This window comes from Phyllostomus hastatus, unplaced genomic scaffold (genome assembly GCF_019186645.2).
Source record: "Phyllostomus hastatus isolate PE091 unplaced genomic scaffold, TTU_PhHast_1.1 phas_scaffold_585, whole genome shotgun sequence".
NCBI classification, from domain to species: Eukaryota; Metazoa; Chordata; class Mammalia; order Chiroptera; family Phyllostomidae; genus Phyllostomus; species Phyllostomus hastatus.
In genome coordinates, this window is record NW_025334037.1 from 3,571,736 (window position 1) to 3,591,320 (window position 19,585).

The following is a 19,585-nucleotide window of genomic DNA, read 5'->3' on the forward strand; positions in this document are numbered from 1 at the left end:
GTGACTGCATCTCTCTCGCGTCCCCTTTAGCACCGTCCTGCAGGGTTGGGCGGTAAGGCCAGGCCCCTGGTGCCAGCCCCGCATAAGAGCACGTGGGTGGCTTCTTGGTTTTGAAAACTTTCAGTCCTGTGATTCTGAAGGGAGCTGTTTTCGCTCACGGTAACCCAGTAACGGTCAGGGCTTTCCTGCCTGGGTTTAGATAAGCGGCTGGTCCTGAAAGCCCGCGAGGCTGGAAACCACACCAGGAAGTGTGGCGGCACGTCCCTGGAAGCAGAGCGATGCCCGGGAGATGGCCTGTGGGTCAGCGTGCTGGGAGGGCTGCTGCTGCCAGGGAGATAGCACCGTGCCCGACCTCGTGTCACTTGGCTCGTCCTGCCGCCTGGGCGCCAGAGAAGGCTTGCCCTGCTCATGCCCACCCCCACTGCTGCCCTGGCACCTGCCACAGTGGTTTCCCAGGACTTACATGAGCTCTAGCTCTATCCAGCCTGTAAGCTTCCACCCCAGGGAAGCAGAAGAGGCTCAGCCCGGATGCAGACGCAGGCTTAGCCCTTCCGTGCAGAGGCCTGTGCCCTCAGCCTGAACCCCAGCTCTGTCCAGGAGGCCGTGCTGCCCTCAGTGCATGGAAGGAATAAAGAAATGGCCCCACATCACCGACCTCACCCCGAGGGCAAGCGGTTTGGAGCACAGGCCTGGGACCACCCTGCCTGGGCTGCAACCCAGACTTAAGCACGTGCTGGTTATATGATCCTGGAGAACCTTCCAACCTGCTTTCGTCTCTGTTTCTCTGCTCACAAATGGGGATGAAAAGGGTCCCTGGAGCAAGTTGCTTCACTTTTCTATGCCTCAGTTTCCTCATTGAAAAACTGGAGATGATTCTGACATTTCACAGGGCAGTTGGAAAGCTGAAATACATAAAGGAACTAGGACTGTGCCTGGCAAGTAGAAAGTGCTGGGCAGGCGCAATACAGCGTAGACATTACACTATCATCCTCTTTTCGGGGAGGTGTAGAGCCCGGGTAAGCAAGCTAGTGAGCACAGCCCTCGTTCATGTGCCTGCTGCCTCCACGCACTGGCTTCCTGCACCCCGCCTGACCGGAGGGTCCACACACAGAGGTCCTGAGGAAATCAGAAGCAGAATTCAGAAACGGAAGTCAAGTCTCCAGACAGCTAGACAGCTAGACAGCTAGACAGCTAACCCCTGGCATGGCCCCCAGTCCCCTTGGCGGCTCCCTCTGGGGGCCAAATCCCGTTAGCGTTCCTGGCGCAGCCCCAGCACACCCACCCACTGTGGGCGGAGAGAGGCGTGTGTCATCAAGAAGTGGGTCCTGCTTTCGGGGATTCCTCCAGGATGGCACCGGCGTCTGTGTGAGCTGAGGCCACCCCTGCCCTGGGCCTTGACTGTGGGCCAGTCCCTTGTCCCCTCTTCCCTCCCCTGGACAACAGAAAGCTGATTTTCTCCATGTGGTGTTTGTCTCTGTCTGAGAACGAGAAGGCCTAAGCACCGCCAAGCTTATCTATACAATGGATTTCCTGCTGGGGTGGGAGCTGCCCTGTTCCCCGATGGGTGATAAATTTATGTCGCCTGAGCACACAGATCTACTGACGTTCGTGATGCTGGCGGCCTTGGCAGACCCCAGCTCCCCCAGCCTGGGTGGGAATCAGCAGACATAAACCCTGGCTGACGTGAACAGAGCATCCCAGTTAGGGACAGAGAGCCAGAACTAGGTGGGCGGTGAGGGCGTGGGAAGGTCACTCGTGCATCAAGTGTTTATTGAGGCCTCCTGTGTGCTAGGCCCTGTGCTGGGCGCACAGAGGACACTCCTGCTGATCTGGGACTCGGGCAGCTTACTTGTGCAGTGGCACTAAGGACGGAGGCAGTGGGAGGAATGCATGGCCTGATTCAGGGCTCAAGAAAAGAAAGGCTTCAGGGCTGAGGGAAAGTGTCCTTTCCCGGCAGTAACCCTCAGCAGTGCTGGCCCAGCCGGGCCTGGGAAAGGTGGACAGCACCTTGGCATTGAGTTATCACAGCCTTTGTATCCATGGCGTTCGCATCGTGCCCGACATCCAGAGCATCCTCGGGGCACACCGGGATGCTCCCTTCCCTCCTGCTCCTCTGCCCAGCTGTGTAGCAGCCACGCACTTGGCCTCTTGTCAGAACTCCGAGTTCCCATGTTAATCATAACAAGTGTGTTTTGAGAGGAACTGGCCGGGCCCCTGCCAACAAGCGTTCTCTCCTGTCTTGATAACATCTGCACCAAATTTTCTCCCTTTGTATAATTAGGCCCATTGGTATTTACTGGCTTTAAATTATGGTATGAGTGGCGTCTCTGAAATTTTAGGCCTGCAGTATATGCTGGGGCCCAAGGGAGTGGGAAAAACTGAGCTTTCACCGATGGGATTTCAGGTTTAGCAGGGGAGGGTGGGGTTGGAAACAGGCCACCAGCTACTGGTTGCACCACAACTTCACAGCAGCCCCCAGCCGGTGGGAAGTGATGTTCTGCCCCATCCTGGGAGCAGTCCTGGGCCCGGCCTGCTGGGGAGAAGGAGTCAGGAGGACTCCCCTCCTTCTCTTCCTGCCCTTCCTCACCCCACATCCTCCCACCCTCGCTCCATCCTTGGCCCTGGAGTGACAGAGCTTGGCAAATGGGAAAAGATGCACTAACTGCAAAGAAATGCAGTGAATTCAAACTTAACCCCAAAGCCAACCTCACAAGCACTGGGGTTTGGAGTCGTGCTTTGAAATGCCTGTCATGGTCCAGCTGTGTCTGGGCAGGAGGAGCTGTTGTGGGTGCGAGATAAGAAGTGGAGCTGGGCCTGGGGGAGTTAGTCCTGTCCTGCCAGCTCCCACCAGAAAAGCAGCCAAGGGATGAGCACACCCTCTCCTGACGCCGCCACTGGAGTGAGCTGTATCTCAGCAGTGACTTCATTTTCCCTGATGGCGTTTCCGCAAACTCTCTGGAAGGTTCCAACCAGTAAGCCACACTGTGGTGAGAGGGCTTTGATGCATTTGTTTGTTCTTTCCTTTCAGGACCCTGGAGGCCCCAGATGAGTGATAACTGGATGACCGTATATTTGCTAGGGGGAGGGGAGCACTTTTTTTTAAGATGAGATTTGATCCCAAGCAGGAGGGAAGTTTCCAGATGCCTCTGCGATGCAGAGCAGAGAGGATGGGTGCAGATCCCCTCCCCTGGAGCCTTGCTTGGGCACCCTTAGTTGTTTAGACTCCCTAGGTGAACTCCTACCTCGGAAGGTTGCAGCAGAGGCTGCCTGGGCTTAGGGCAGTGTGCTGTCTGATTGTCTCTGCCAGAATGCTGCCCTTTTCTGTTTTTGTTCTTGTTTTTTTTTCCCAACCATATTGGTGCTCCTCATAAGATTTGGTTTGAATAAAAGGTTTTTGCCCCGTATAACTCACTAAGCTGTTCTGTGTCTTTCCTTCTCCCCAAAATGGCTGTAGCTTCCTTGGGGAAGCCTTGTTCACCCTTGGAGTGTCCATTAAGACCTAGCGTGGGACTTGCACAGAATCCTGTTTGTCACCTGTACTCACTGTGGCTCCAGTGCCTAGGGGACGAAGGCCATACTCCTACACCTGCCATTTAAGACCTTCAGCATCTGGCTCCAGCAAACTTCTCATCTCTCTTTCCTTTTCCTCTCTTCCCCCAAAGTATCCTTCTCTCCATCCACCTAGAACTTCTCTTTCCCTTTGAATGGGCCATGCCTCTGCTGAAATGTTGTTTCTTCCTCTTATTCCTGGCAAACCAGAATCAGTACAGCATGGTGGGCTCTGGAGTGAGACCACCTGGGTTTGAATCATGACTATGCCCCTTTCGATCTGTGATGCTATGGGCCAAATACTTAGCTGCTTCATGCCTCAGTTTTTCTATCTGTGAATTGGAGCAATACTAGTTCCTCCTACATTTGTTTTGAAGATTAAGGGCAAAAACACATAAACCACTTAAACCAATGTCTGGCACATAGTAAATGCTCAATAAATGTAGGCTGTGGTGATGGTGGTGGTGGTGGTGATGATGATGATGATGGAGCAGAAGGAGGAGGGCATGATAGTGGTAGTGATGACAGTTTTTAAAGACCTTCTCTGTGAAGTCTTTTTCAGCTTACTAAGTAGGATCAGCTTTTCCCCTCTGGGCTCCAAATAGAGCTAACCACATGGGGTCCTAATTACCTAATTCACAAGTCCGAGTCTACCTAGACTGAGAGTTCCTAGGACTAGGTCTCATCAGGAAGAATAACATCTATACTAGTACATGTCAAACTTGATACCATGTGCTTTTCTCTCCTATAGTTATTTTACTAAGATATTATTCACATGTCATAATATTTGCCCTTTTAAAGTGTACAGTTCAATGTGCAACCCCACCACTATCTAATTCCAGAACACATTAGTCCCGTGAAAAGAAACCCTGCATCCATCAGTAGCCACTTCCCAACCCCACTCCCTCATTCCCTTCCAACAACTATTCCACTTTCTGTCTCTATCGATTTGCCTGTTCCAAACATTTTGTGTAAACAGAATCATACAGTATGTGTTCTTTTGTGTCTGGTGTTTTTCACTTAACATGATGTTTTCAAGGTTTATCCATGCGTCAGCTCCTTTTCATAGCTGGATAATGTTCTATTGTGAGGATCTAGCACATTTTATATATTCATTAATTAGTGAACACTTGGGTTGTTTTGCCCATTATGACAGTGCTGCTGTGAGCACTCGTGTACAGGTTTTTGTGTGGACACGTGTTTTAATTTCTCTTCAGTATAAACCTAGTAGAGGTGTTGGGTCGTGTGGTAACTTGCTGTCCAACTTTCTGAGGAATGGCCAAACTATTCCAAAGTCTCTGCACCCCTTTACATTCCCACCAGCAGTATGTAAGGGTTTGGGTTTCTCCACATCCTCGCCAACACTTGTTTTTGTCTGTCTTCTTGATCACAGCCATCCTAGTGGGTATGAAGGGATATTTTATTGTGGCTTTGATTTGTATTTCCTAGATGATTAATGATGTTGAGCATCTTTTTATGTGCTCATTAGCCATTTATATATCTTCTTTAAAGAAATGTCTACTCAGATTGTCTCCCCATTCTTTAATTTTTATTGTTGAGTTGTAAAATTCTTTATAATGTATAATTCCTCATCAGATATATTATTTGCAGATATTTTTCCCCATCTGTGTGTGGTCTGTTCACTTTCTGGATAGTAGCCCTTAAAGCACAAAACTTTTTAATTTTGATGAAGTCCAATTTACCTCCTTCTTCTTTTGTTGCTTATGCTTTTGGAGTCATATCTAAGAAACCATAGCCTAATCTAGGTCACAAAGATGCACCATAAGCTTTTTGAAAGCAATCTTATTTTTAATAACCCTACAAGGAAAGATTAGCAGACTCATTTCACAGATGTGGAAACTAGGATGTCAAAAGCCAGCACTGGACTTAAGCCCAGTTCAGTCTGACTCTAAACCTCATGTGTATCTAACTGTGCCTCTGCCCAGGTCCCTTGACCTCTGAGTCCCTCACAGGGCTTGGCACAGGTAGGCACTGGTGGTCAGTAGGCCCACAGGTAATGAACACCGGATAGATGAATGGTAGGTCCTAACAGGTGCTCAGTCTGAACTTGCTGGTTAATTTGAATGGATGGGGGTTTGCTGCTGACAATGGGTTTGTGTCTGCAGTGCTAGAGGTCACTGAGCATCTCTCCCCTCTCTCACCTCTGCAGTGTCTCATCGTTGGGGGAGGACCATGTGGCTTGCGCACTGCCATTGAACTTGCCTACCTGGGGGCCAAAGTGGTCGTGGTGGAGAAGAGGGACACATTCTCCCGGAACAACGTGCTGCACCTCTGGCCTTTCACTATCCATGACCTGAGGAGCCTGGGAGCCAAGAAGTTCTATGGGAAGTTCTGTGCTGGCTCCATCGACCATATCAGTGAGTGGGGCCAATGGTGGCATCCCATGAGGGGTGGGGGCTGACCTTGGTAAGCATCTGTCTATACTGAGGAGTCCCCAGAATGTTCCACCTTGAAAGTCCCTGGGGGCTCCGCACATTCAACTGGCAGATATTTAGTGAAGGGCCTGCCTTGTGCCATGGGCCAGGCCCTATGTGATGCCCCACTAGCCTGTAAGAACCATGAGGTCAAGGACTGTAGCATGTCTTGCTCATCAGAGTATCTCCAGAGCATAAAAGAGTGCTTGACACATAGTAGATGCTCAATAAACTCCTGTTGCATGAATGAATGAATGAAATATGGAAAAGTGAGGTAGAGGTAAGTAACATGGTCTATACTCTTAGAGAACTCACCAAGGTTTTGTCAATAATAAAAATGTACTTTAATAGAGTAGTCAGACTTGCTAGAGGAATTCAGATGAGCGAGCCACACAAAACCATTAAATGGGCTGAGTTGTTGAAGGCCTCTTGGGCAAAGGAGTACTGCAGATTCTGGGAAGCCATAGAAGCTTTTAGAACAGAGGAATGATGCACTGGACAGGCCCCATACTAGGTTTCCTTGAACTTCCATAAGAGAGAGGGCATCATGATGGGATTGCGTTCAGAAAAGGATGGAGGGGAGAGGACATGGATTTCAGGTCCTGGGCCATCCCTGCATGCTCAAGCCTGGGTCTCTGGAGGCAGAATCCATGCACGGATTTTGGGAGGGCAGCCTCCTCCTCCCGTAAAGGGTGGAGGGCTTTAGCCATTTTGTATATAGCAACTATGACTCGTAAAAGATAAGGAGGTTAATACTGTGGGAAGAGTTCAGGGGTTTGAACAGATTTTGGTCCAAAATCTGTCTCATTCATTTTTCTGTGTGACTTGGGTCAAATTCCTTCTTCAAGCTTCAGTTTTGTCTCCCATAAATGTGATTAATGTCTGCCTACCAGGGCTGCAGAGGGGACTAAATGAGGTCAGGTTTTTAATGTGCTTATCACTGTGCATGGTGCATGGTAGGTACTCAGGAAATGCTTAACATCTCATGATGTACAATGAGCAAGAAGCAGCCAGAGTCCCCAAGCTTCAGAATTCAGAATTTGAAACATAGGTGGGAGGAGAACCCTGAAAACTGTTTTTATGAGGACAAGAACTAATTGGAAATGGTTATGGGATTCAAGTGGGAATGACTGGAAGAATTCTCAGCTACACTGGGTATAATTTAGTGCCAGATACAGGAGAACTCAGCAGTAGTGGCTCCAGAGTTTATTCCCACTCCGAGATGAGGAAATTCCATGAATCCATTGGAAAGTAATTTGGATTCGCCCAGAAAGTTGCAGTGTCAGCTTCCAGGACATTCCCTACCACCCATGGAGAATGAGTGTTGGTTACCAATTTAGGGCAACGTTGAGCACCACTTTCTCATCAGAACCTCCTGAGTGGCACAGCTGGGCACAGGGGGCCCTTGTGAGGGCCCAGGGCTATTGGGCTGCCTTTTAGGCCAGGAGCCCCTCTATGCCCCATTGAGGGGGCTCCCAATGAACTCATAGTCCTTGGAAACATCCCAGTGTGCAGAAACACTGGCAGGATTATGGAACTGAGATTCAAGCATTCATAGTAATCACCGTCAAGGGGAGCCCCAGTACCTGTGAGAAGGGAAGCAGGGAGAATTTATTGAGCATCTACTATGTGCTGGAAACATATAGGAACTTAGAAACTATAAGGAGAGGCCAGACCTCCTCCAATGCCTGTTTTCAGGCAGGAGGTAGATTGGATTATTTAAGCCCCAGCTAATTGGCATCCTTTCTGACTAACCATGGCCTCCAGCTCCAGCTGTGTTCCGGAGCTCAGCATTGCTCAGCAGTTCTCAACTTGTCCTGTGTCAGCATCTTCCTCCAGTTCCCACCATGGGTGTTCCAAACCTCTACCACAGCCTCCTCATTCTTAGCAGATGGCCTCCCTGCTATGCTCTGGGGAAGAGCAGACACAGGCAGGAACTCCCCATGCCTGCCCCCCCTCCTTCCTCCTCTACCCAAGGGCCCATTCCTCCCTTTCAACCCAATGTCAGAGGCAGAGTTGACCACCCCCAACTCTAGTCTCTCTTGGATTCTTTCCCTCCTTTTCACCTGCCCCATCACTTAGCCTTCCTGCTTCTGACCTCACACTCCTCCTCTAGTTCTTTGTTATTTCCTATTACTTTTCTTTACTTCATAGTATTTATTCTAAAAAGAAGAGATGTAGACTTTGTCTATACTTTCCACTCATGCCTCCTTCCATTGCAGTGTGATTTCTCCCCTACCACTGAGCTCAAGAGATTTCCACCAAGGTCTTCAGAAGCTCCCTAACTCCCAGGTGCCCGGCCTCCTGCAGTCTTCCTATTCCTTAATCTCTTGGTGGGATGTGGTGTTCTTGGCCTGTCCTCTCTTAGCTTTCAGGACTACAGCTCAGGCCTGTTCTGCTACTCCTCTTCCCCTCAACCACCATGCCCTGCCCCATCCTGTTTACCTGTGTTTCCTCCATTAGAGGGGGTATTCTATATCTCTCAGACCTAGCATGGCACCTGGCACCTTGAGTACTGAACCTTGAGCACCTTGAACATTGTAGATGTTCAATAAGTGTTAAGTGAACAAAGCCCACGAAATACAAAGGGGGACCCACAGGAAGTTTGAAGCTGTACTCTACAGAAACATATTTTGAGGCAAACCTGTTTTTGCTGAATAGTAGGGGAAAAAATAGAGAAACAAGTGCCACACATTGCGGGAGTTTCAGAAAGTGGGTAGGAAGCAGAGAACTCTAAACCCAGCTTTGTGGAGAGAATTGCGCTCCCCACCCCTTACCCCTGGTGGCTGAGAGCTTAGGCCTAGGCCCCCAAAGAATGAGCCAGTTGTTATTCTCTCTCTCTCCCTCCCTCTCTCTCTCTCCCTCCCTCCCTCTCCTTCCCTCTCTCCCCCCACCTTCTTTCCATCTTTATCTCATCAGACCCACAGCCCAGGGAAGAGAGAGCCTTTATCATTATAGCATGTCTAACAGACACAATACAGTCTTAGAGTCAAACAAACCTGGGTCCACATTCTAGTTTAAGAATGCACAAGTCACTTAACCTCATTAACCCTCAATTTTTCATTTATAAAATGAGAATAATTATCCCAAAGGGCCACTGTAAGGGATAAATCAGAAAACACTGTAAGGGTTAAATGAGAAGACACAGAGTACTTGGCACATAATTAGCACCTAGTAATGATCATTACTGATATACTGTAATGCTCAGAGATCATTGAGCAGGGACTATATAGTATTCTATATACAGGACACACCTAGGCATTGCTTTTGACAACTCATCTTTCTTCCCTTCCTTTCTAACAGGTATTCGTCAGTTACAGCTCATCCTATTCAAGGTGGCCCTGATTTTGGGAGTTGAAATCCATGTGAATGTGGAGTTTGTGAAGGTTCTAGAGCCTCCTGAAGATCAAGAAAATCAGAGTACAGTATAACTTTCTTCTTCTGGAAATTATATTAAAATGGAAATTATATTTGCAGCTCTCAGAGGATGTTTCTGTGACAATTATTCTTATTGGGGGCTGTTTGGCATAATTTCATTAGCGGATATTTTCCTTTTTTTGACCATTGCTATCACTTTAGGTTTGCTCTTCAGCTCCCAGGGGATATATTGGTAAGCCATTAAACCTGTAATTTGACTACTCTGCCACTAGGAGGTGGTACTTTGACAAATGAAGCCAAATCAAGAAGTAGGATGGAAGACAGATTTGGTTGTCTGATAAAATTCATTCACATGCTCTTCAACCTGCTTGTGTGCACACATAGATGTGTACATACACTTGTACCCATATGTTATATTTAAAATCCAGTAAAGAAAGTGAAGTGTCTAGAGCAAATATTAAATAAATATTCAGAATATTATTTGGCATATAATATTTTAAGCTTTATTGAAGTATAATTTACAAATCATAAAATTCACCCATTGTACTTATGTCTTATTTAGTTATTCCCCCCCTTTCTTGAGTATTTTATCTAAGGTCTGATTTTGTATACACTATGGTCAGAGTGTTTATTCATGATGCCTCTGCATCTTATCATCAGCATTTTGTATTGCTTGGACCAGGCTTTCAGTCTTGAGCCAGATAGTGTTGGAGAACTCATAGTTTCACACACAGGCTACAACTCTGATTTCTCCTGCATCTGGCAGCCCAGGATATTGAGAACTTAGGGGAGGCATTAGTTGGTTTTTTGTAGCTGGGCATCCATTAAAATTTCGGAGACCTGTGGGCTCTTAATCTTTCCCAGACCTCCAGCAGATGTTAAATTCTAGCTATGAGTAACCATCAGGGTTTCACCTGAAAGTGGTTTCATAAAAGACTGTGTGCTGCACAATGGAATATCTTGGGCATAATGAAGTAGCATTTCAAAATGGTTTCATCACACCCTGAGCATCCTTTTGGATCAGTTTAGCAATGGGAGAGCATTGAGAAATGTAAGGAATATAAAGAGAACATGGGAGAATCTGGTGAGACTGGTTTGAGAATCCTTCAGGGTAGACTCTCAGTCTTATAGAAACCAGTAAAAGCATGGAGTTGGCGCTGCTGGTTTACTTGGTCTTGGGTTGGACTAAAACTAAAGCCTGAAGGACTCCAGATTCCAGTGTGAGCCTGGACAGCTCCGGTCTTTCCTCTGGAGGCTCTGCCCATGGTGCCTACACCTGGGGACATAATCACTCTCTCTTCCCACTGCTCTCTGTGCCAACCCCCCTCATTTTTCTGTCCTGGTAGAAATTGGCTGGCGAGCAGAATTTCTCCCTGCAGACCACCCTCTGTCGGAGTTTGAGTTTGACGTCATCATTGGTGCTGACGGCCGCAGGAACACACTGGAAGGTGAAGACTCTTCTTCTTGGGGCTGAGGATGGGGACACAAGTGGGAGGGGGTGTAGCTGCAAGGGTATGGAGAAGAGGGGGCAAGGTGATAGGTGCCAAAGCTGGACGGGGTCTTGACGGAAGGGCAGATGGCCCTGTCCTGCCTGAGGTGAGTGTTTAGAGAACAGCCATTTAATTCTCTCTGAACCTTTTTTTTTCCCAACCACAAAGCATGGAAAATAGAACCCTGTTAGAGCCTTGTTATAAGAGCTGGGAAAGGAACCCTATTCACAAATGCTTTATGAAAGTAAAGCACCTTGGAAATTAAAAGAAAAAATCAACATACATTTATTGACACCTGCCAATGTTCCAGCCATGGTACTACACATTTCATACTTCATCTAAGATAAGCATTTTTTATACTATTACTGACATCAGTTTACTGTCAGGGATAATGCTCTAGAAGGAGAAGCTCTCCCTTTTCATAACTTTTAAGCACATTCACTGCTGGGCAGTAAGATGAGTTTTCCTCAAACTGTCAAGGTGCAAAACTGCTTCTCTGAGTTCTAAGTTTGGAAGCATGACATGTTTTCTTGGGTTAGGATCTAGTTAGGTTGAGAGAGGAACCGCATTGCTAGGGAATGCCTTCAGTCACCTCCACCCCAGCCCCACTTCACACTACCTTTGCTAATTTGAGGCCATGGGTTGTGGCTACAATGGTCCCATGTGGCATCTCTTTGACGAGGGACAGGCCTGCTTTTAGAGCTTGCCCTGCTCAAGGGCTGCAGGCTGCAGATGTCTGACTGGGAAGGCACCTTCTCTGAGGATGGAATACACTTCCTGAAACTAGGCTGATCCTAGAGAATTCAGGATATGAGGTTGGCCTGCTCAGGCCCCTGCCACCTGCTGTGCAAACAGTGCTCTTCTCTCTCATCACCTCCATATCTATTCCCCACCTCCAAAATCATAACCCATATCTGATGAAGGATATCTAAGCTGCCAACCTGGATGTTGTGTTATTAGAGATTATGGGCCATTTGAATGGTCTGAGGAAACTATAAGTCTGAATATTTGAAAATTCAGGATCTATTCTAAGCTTGAGAATAGTTTGACACTTCATGAACATGAAGGGCCAGGTGGGAAGGAGGGGACCTTTGGGCAACTTGGGACCAAGAAAGTAGACTAAATCAGGGTTTCCCAATTAGCACAGTTGGTATTTTGGGCCAGGCAATTCTTTGTCATGTGTGCTATCCCCAAGACATTGTAGGATCCTTAGCGACATCCCTGGCCTCTACCTACTAGTCACCAGTAGGACCTTAGTTGTGGCAACCAGAAATATTTCAATATTTTGCCAAATGCCCCCTGAGGGGCAAAGTCACCTGGCTAAGAAATGCTGGACTAGAGAATAATGTCCATTTCTGACCATTTTGGACAAAGGTCTAATGAAGAGTGACTCAAAGGAGTGAGTATAGAGTGGAAATCCAAGATTTTTAGTCAATGGGATTTTTAACAAGGAAGTTTGGGAATCAGCATGAGGCTTGATTATATGGTGAGGGGATGTGAGGGGAATTCCCACAGGGGACTGAAGACCAAGGTTATGTCCCATGAGTCTGCTTGTGTGAGGAGCGCCCTAAGTTAGAGTGAACAGCAGTGCCTGGGGAAGAAGGGAGATTCAGGACTCAAGGAATAGCCTGATGCTAAAGAGAAAGGGGATTAGAAAATGCTCTGTTGAGATGTGACTACCTGCTTGTGATTTTCTCTGTAACCCCCTGTGAGACTGTGGTTTTACAATAAGGAATACATATATATTTGATCTTCATCCCTTTCTTGCACAGAGCTCCCAAAGCCCTTGGGATTTCCTGAGTGATAAGAGCAATGGGAGCATCTTCTGTTATAATATTTGGTCTCTTGTCCTCAGTGCCTGAGATACCCTCAGGGCCATAAAGGTGAAATGGGTGCCTTTTTGTTCATAACAGGCCTGTTTCAATGATACCTGAGTTTATGTTAATGAGGTGACTTTTGGAAATCACCTAAAGATGGGGAGGGGACTGGTTGCCAGGGGAGCCAACAACAGGACTAGAGTGTTGGAACTCTCAGTCCCACCCCCTGACCTCCTGGGAGGGGTAAGGCAGTGGAGATTGAGTTCCATCACCACTGGCTTATGATTTACTCAATCTAGCCTAAGTAATGAAGCCTTCAAAAAAAAACTCAGAAGGAAGAGGGTTCAAAGAGCTTCCAGACTGGTGAACAGGTGGCTATTTAGGGAAAATGGCATGCTTGAGAGGGCTTAGACACTCCACACCCTTCCCCATACCTTGCCCTATGCATCTCTCCATCTGGCTGTTCCTGAGGTAACCAGTAAGTGAAGTGTTTCTCTGAGTTCTGTGAGCTCTAGAAATTAATCTAACCCAAGCAAGGGCTCCTGGGAACCTCCAGCCTATCACGGCTGGTTGGTCAGAAACATGGGCTTGCAATTGGCATCTGAGGCGGAGGGCAGTCTTGTGGGGCTGAGCCCTTCACCCATAGAATCTGATGCTACATCTGGGTGGACAGTGTCAGAATTGAGATGAATCATAGAGCCCCCAGCTGGTGTTCTGCGATTGCTTGTTGGTGTTGGGGGGAACCCACATTGTAACTGGGTATAGAATTCTTACTACCATTAAAAAGAGATTTCAATATAAACCCTTGAAAGCTATAAGAACCCCAAGAAATCACTGTACTGCGTTAATTGCAAGTTAGAATGCCATCTGCTTATTGTACATTTATTGAGTGTGTACTAAGTGCCAGTCCCTGGACTGGAGATAGAAAGAAAATTTGTTAATGTTCCTGTCCCACAGGGATTCAGTCTAAGGATCCTACTTTTCAAAGGGGAAAAAACATGAAAATGCTAACAAAGTAGTTTTAATTACAAAAGGTTAGAGTGCATGTAGGTCTTTCAGGAGGTATCTAGCAAACATGCCTAACACGTCTTTAACAGGATGTGCCTGTGACTGCTGGTTGGAGATCGTTTTAGCCTTTTGTTTGCGAAGCCTGAGCAGGAGGACGGATCCTGTCGTCTCAGACAAGCACCAAGTCTCGCCTACTTAGAAAAGCCTCTGGCGATGCATTTCCTCCTTGGGTGCAAACCTCAGCCTTGCTGCCTGCCCCAGGTCTCTAGAGATCCAAAATTCTGTTTTTACTGACCCACGGGGCATCTGAGAATAGCTTTCTCAGTAACCTTCTTCAGTTTTCACACCAAATCCAGAAGAAAGACCCACTTCTTCCCCTTTCCTTACGCAGGGTTCAGGAGAAAAGAATTTCGTGGGAAACTAGCCATCGCAATCACCGCCAACTTCATAAACAGAAACAGCACGGCTGAGGCCAAGGTAGAAGAGATTAGTGGTGTGGCTTTCATCTTCAATCAGAAATTTTTCCAGGACCTTAAAGAAGAAACAGGTGAGACTGTCACCTTTCTCCAGACCAGGCCCTCCTCACTTCCTGAAGTGCCCCATGGAGCGCCTGACTTTCCCCGGCTCTTGGGACTGGGGTGCTCACTCTAATTGAGTGGAAGCAGGGATTCCTCCTTATCTCCAAGGACAAGCGCAGTTCTCAAGGGACAGTTCCAGACATTGAATGTGACTGTGGATGCACAATTGTTACTCAGAAAACACTTGGCGAGTGCCCACTGTGTGCCGATACTGGCTAGAGTAGCATATACAGCCGAGGCCGACATGGTCCCCACCCAAAGTGGCTGCCTGTCCAGAGAGGGACACCCACATTACCCATCCTCAGGTGGGCTGGTCAGTCCGGTGGGAGGTCAGCGAGAGATTCAGGGAGCATTCTGAGGGGGGAGCCAGTAACCTGTGGGTGGTCCCTGAAGAAGTCTAGGTGACTTCGGCATTGTGCCAGGAGCCCTCCCTTCCTCCTGAGGGATGTCCAGAGATGCCAGGGAGCTTGACACTCACCCACGGGTGTCAGTTGTCCCCCAGGCATGGCCCTGAGGAAAGTATTAATTTGTTCACTCAACAGATATGTATTGAATGCCTACTAGGTACAGGAGGCTCCACACCCTGTTCAAAGGTGAGAGATAGAGCAGTGGGCCAGACAAGCAAACCCTACTCGCAGAGCGCATATGCTATAGAAAGAGACCATCCAGAAACAAATAACTAACACGCCAGGTGGTCTGTAAGGATGGTGGGGAACACAAAGCAAGGTGAGGGGAAAGAGAGGGATGAAACACCTGCTCCCAATTAAGTGAATTCCAGTCTTTTTCCTCTTTAACCCAATTTAAAAATACACATATTTCTCCTTGAAAAGACAGTGTAACAATAATGTTAAATCTTTACACTGAAAATAAATCATCCATACCTAGCACCACCTGGTCCAGAATACCCCTCATTGCCACATACTTCTTTTCAGTAATTTTTCACCTGCATGCCTACTTTTTACACAGATCTAGCTCTCCTAGTGCCAACACTCTTTGTTATTCTGCTTTTCTCATTCAGCCTGACATCTTAAACATTGTCCCTATTGCTACCCAGTGGTCCTGATGGTCAGCTTGGGCAGAACAACGCATTCAGTGGACGTATTGTCTCTGTTTAAGCATTTTGAACCATGGGCTGGTAAGATGGCTGGCCGCATGGTCTGGTATTGCCTTCATGCAAAGAATCATTTAGTGTCTTTAGATGGCTGAAGAAAAATCAAGAGAAGAATATTTTGTGACAAATTGAAAGTTATGTGAAATTCAAGTTTCAATGTCTAAAAACCAAGGGCTGTGGGCACGCAGGCACGCCAGTCTGTCCCCTTTGCTGCCCGCGGCCACCCTACCATGGGTGGTGGCAACGCAGACCAGACGGCTCACGAAGCCCATAGCACTGACCGTCTGGCCGGTCACAGAGAGTGTGCTGACTTCCGGTGCAGGCCTTTCAGTTGTTACTGTTGCAACTAAAACTGCTTCCGTGGGATTATTTTGTCAAGATAGGATTCCAGGAATGGGACTCTGCCTCTTACTGGCCCCAACAGTGGGTGCCTATCGCATGACCCTCTGAAATCCAGTGCAGTTGCAATATTTCATTTAAAAAGTATTTCCTTCCAGCATATTATGTCCCTTTGAATGATTTAAGAGTTCTCCTACCCTCCCTTCCCCTCAAAAACCAAGAAAATACATGCTTGAATAAACCATCAAATATAACTGATGATAGGACACTGAGTGTGTTTTTCCAAGAACTTAAATGAGCTTCCTTTAAACTCTCCTGTGGTCATCACCTCTGGCCATTGTTCCACATCACTGCCCCTCACACAGCCACAGTGATGAATTTCCTCCGACTCTCTGGGGGGCCTCTGCATTGATGGCCATTTCCTATTTAATAGTAATAAAGGGGTTCCTGTGGTTACCCAGCATGCCTCTGTGTTGACTGCTGATAAGCTGCCTGCATCTGTTCCTTTCCCTCCACTGGAAGGACCTAAGCCAGCGCTTCTCAAATCAGAGTCACCTGCGGGGCTTGTTAAAGCTCAGGTTGCTGGCCCCACCCCCCAGGAGGTCTGGGTTGCACCGTGGCTTTTCAATAAGTTCTTAGGTAATGCTGATGCATCTGGCTGGTGTCCCCACTTAGAGGACCACTGAGCTCAGCTGTCATCTCACAACATTGTTTTAAATGCAGAAGTCTAGTCTCTAAAGTGTTTTTGCGATTGGTGGAAAGTGAAGAAAGGTACGACCCAGCCCTCTAACCTGAGTTGCTCCTCCCAGGGAATCTGGGTGTTCACATAGCCAAGAAATGGTAGAAACACCACTTAGCTGCATTCACCTGGGTAAATTCTGGCACTTGGTCTTACCTTTTCCAGTCGCGTATGTCTTAAAACCTCATCCAGTGTGGATATGCTGCAGGTAAATAAAGGGGTGAAGTAGAGCTCCTGGCACAAAGCAGATCCAGGCACCGTAGAGGCAGTACTGAGTGTGGGAACGCTTCTCTTTGCAGGAATTGACCTGGAGAACATTGTCTACTATAAGGACTGCACCCACTATTTTGTCATGACCGCCAAGAAGCAGAGCCTCCTGGACAAAGGCGTCATCATTAACGTATGTACCTCTTAGCTGCTCTGCCCTGTTTTCCCTCTGTGACCTGCGCTGGCAGCACCGGCAAGCACAGGCGGGCACCACCCTGCCAGAAACTGAACAAGGGGGGCAGGGGCAGGGACCCCCGAGCACCACTTTCCTTCTCCTTGGTTTTGTGTGACTGTTGGGTGAATGAGCCCACAACTCTACATACAGAGGTATTTCTGCAGAGACCTGGGGGCTGGGGGTGGGGCTGAGCCCCTAACCCACGTGTTAGTGTGGGTCTTGACCCCCAAAAGATCACCTGAGTCTTCTTCTTCCCCATGACTCACTCAGATGTGCCCCCTTTTCTGGGAGGCCACGGTCATTTGGAGGCAGACAGGGGCTTCTCGTCCTAGCGGGACAGAGACACTTTTGCTTATGAATTCCGTGATGTAGCCCCCTTGTCATGGTGTGGGGGGAAATCTCTTTTGGTTGAAAGGCCTGTGTTGAATCTTGGCTGTGCCACCTATTAACTCAGGACTGTGGCTAAACTGCCTTACCTTTCTGAGCCCCAGTCTCCTCATCTGCAGAGTAGGAATCACAGTTTCTGTCTGAAAGGGCAGTTTGAAAGAGCACATTTGAAAACGTATACAGAGCGCCTAGCACCCTGCCCAGCATGTAGTAGATTGTAGATTCTCCCGATAACTTCTCCGCCCACTCTGGACACCTGCTATTTTGTCCTGCTGGCTTCCTGGCCTCTGCTTCCTGCCTCTGCATTTTCCTGCTTAACCAGATAGAAGGGCTGGCAGGAGGGCGCATTGAGTGGCAGGTCCTGGGCTAGAAGCTTGTTTGGCCAGGTGTCTGACCTTTCCAGAGCCCCTGCTCTTGCCACTGTTGCTGCTGTAGCCTCAAGATAAGGATCGAGCAGTCCAGGGTCAGCCTGCTCTCTGGCATTGGCCAACAGCCCGGATGGCATGGTGACCATTCACTGCTGCTTGTCAGGGAAGAATGTGCCGATGTCCTTGCCAGCTTGTGCTGGCAGCAGCCGGCTGGTAACCCAGCTCTCCCCTGGGCCTCCTCCACATTGGTCAGGTCTTAGCTGAAAACCGAAGTTGCTGGAGGGGAGGAATGAATGAGGGAGGGGGGTTGTATGAAGCTGACTGAGCACCACCAGCAGATGTGTGAGCGGTGGGCTCAGCATCTGGTGCCCTACTGGTGACTGGGTCTAGGGGAGGCAAGGAGGTGTCCCCTTCTTTCCTCCGCTCCACAGATGTTTCTCCCAAAGTTGTAACCTCTGTTGGGATGCTGATGGTGGATAGAGAAGAACTATTTGGGGCTCAGGAGTGCAGGTGCGGTGGGCACCTTGGCAGGCTGGGGGGCGGGTATTTGTCAGCCTCTGGGGCATTAGGCACAGTGTGACTTGGATTTCCCACTTCACTGGCTGAGCACTCCAGCCTTCTGGGGTGCTGTTGGCCTCGAGTCATTCCCGGGCATTTTCCCAGGCCACAACATGTTTATGGTGACTCTATTCCTTGGCCGTTGTCAGAAACCTTCCATCTCCCATCTCAGGCTCTCCATCGTAGCACAGATGGGTCAGAGTGACTCACACTGGGCCCACATATCATAACCATGAGGACCTGGGACCAGATCCCAAGCCCACACTTGTCCTCATCAAGGCCTTTCTTCTCCCTCAGAGACTCTGGAAGCATATTCTGAGCTGGTGCTGAGGGGCCTCTAGGTGTAAGGCATGAACTCTTATCTAGAAATTGAAGGTCATGGCTGGACATGGGAGAACTGGACACCTATTTGGTTCAGGAGCTCTGGCCTAAGTCTCCAGGGGTGCAGCTTAGCTCTGTAGTATTTGCATAAACTGGGAGCTGTACTGCCTATCCTGAGCCACTTGAATTAACATTCATCTTGCTCCTGAAGGAATGGCAAATCCTCTCTGCTTCCCTCTCCCTATATGGGTCCACATCTTCCCAGAGGCACACAGAAGGTGCTGAGAGCATGTTTGTTGAGTGACTGATCGACCTGCTTCCCCATCTATTCCTGCTGATCTCTGGGTTTCTTTCTATGGCTGCTGAAGGGAGAAGAAGGTTTCTCCTCAAGAAACCATGCCTCTGGGCTCCCAAATGTGTCCACTTTGCTCTCCCCCATAGGGAGGGTGGCCAACCCCCCAGGGCCCTGCCTCTGCTGGCCCACACACACTCAGGCTAGGATTCCAGGATGTGGTGGGCTTGGTCTCACCACAGTGGGAGCTTGGTTGCCGGGTGCTTGAGGGGGACGCACATCAGACCTGTTCTCCCAAGGCTGAGCCCACCCTCATTCGAAGTGTGAGGCAGGCACTGCCTGACCTTTGCTTCTGGCCCACAGCCTCTTCCCAGCTCAATGCTCTGCGTGACTATTCCTCCTGCTGATCACCCCCCTCTGCTCATTTTTGCTGCTTCCTTCGACTGCCTCACCTGTCTCTTTAGCATTCAGCCTCCCTGCAGTACCTTAACCCTATGGAGAATGGGACCCAAATTCATTCCCCATTATTATCTGAATTTAGAACTGCTTCCCCAGGCCTGCCCACTTTCTTGAGATCCTCATTCCCACTGTTTTCTTTCTCATCCTTGTTTTCAACCCCTCCCTGTGGTTCTGCTTCTGCCATCAACCCACTCACCTGGGACCTTCTGCCCTGCAGGGCCCATGGCTCCTCCCAGCAGGCCCAGGCCAGGTGGGCCATCATCCCACTGTAACCCTGGGGGCCTGTCATTTTGCCAAGTCCCCACATTCTTGCT

General features: G+C 48.6%; 1 protein-coding gene across 6 annotated transcripts in view; it reads left to right on the forward strand.

Annotated features, from left to right (window-relative positions):
- The window catches only part of MICAL2 (microtubule associated monooxygenase, calponin and LIM domain containing 2), a 214,249-nt gene that overhangs the window by 79,994 nt on the left and 114,670 nt on the right, over positions 1–19,585 (forward strand). For all 6 annotated transcript variants that reach the window (XR_006784176.1, XM_045825469.1, XM_045825470.1 and 3 more), the window contains exons 4-8: positions 5,720–5,927; positions 9,288–9,404; positions 10,709–10,810; positions 14,069–14,224; positions 16,744–16,844. Coding sequence is in view for 5 of the 6 variants with exons in the window: in XM_045825469.1 (XP_045681425.1) it covers positions 5,720–5,927; positions 9,288–9,404; positions 10,709–10,810; positions 14,069–14,224; positions 16,744–16,844 (684 nt within the window). In the remaining variant the exon portion in view is untranslated. The remainder of the gene's footprint in view (positions 1–5,719; positions 5,928–9,287; positions 9,405–10,708; positions 10,811–14,068; positions 14,225–16,743; positions 16,845–19,585) is intronic.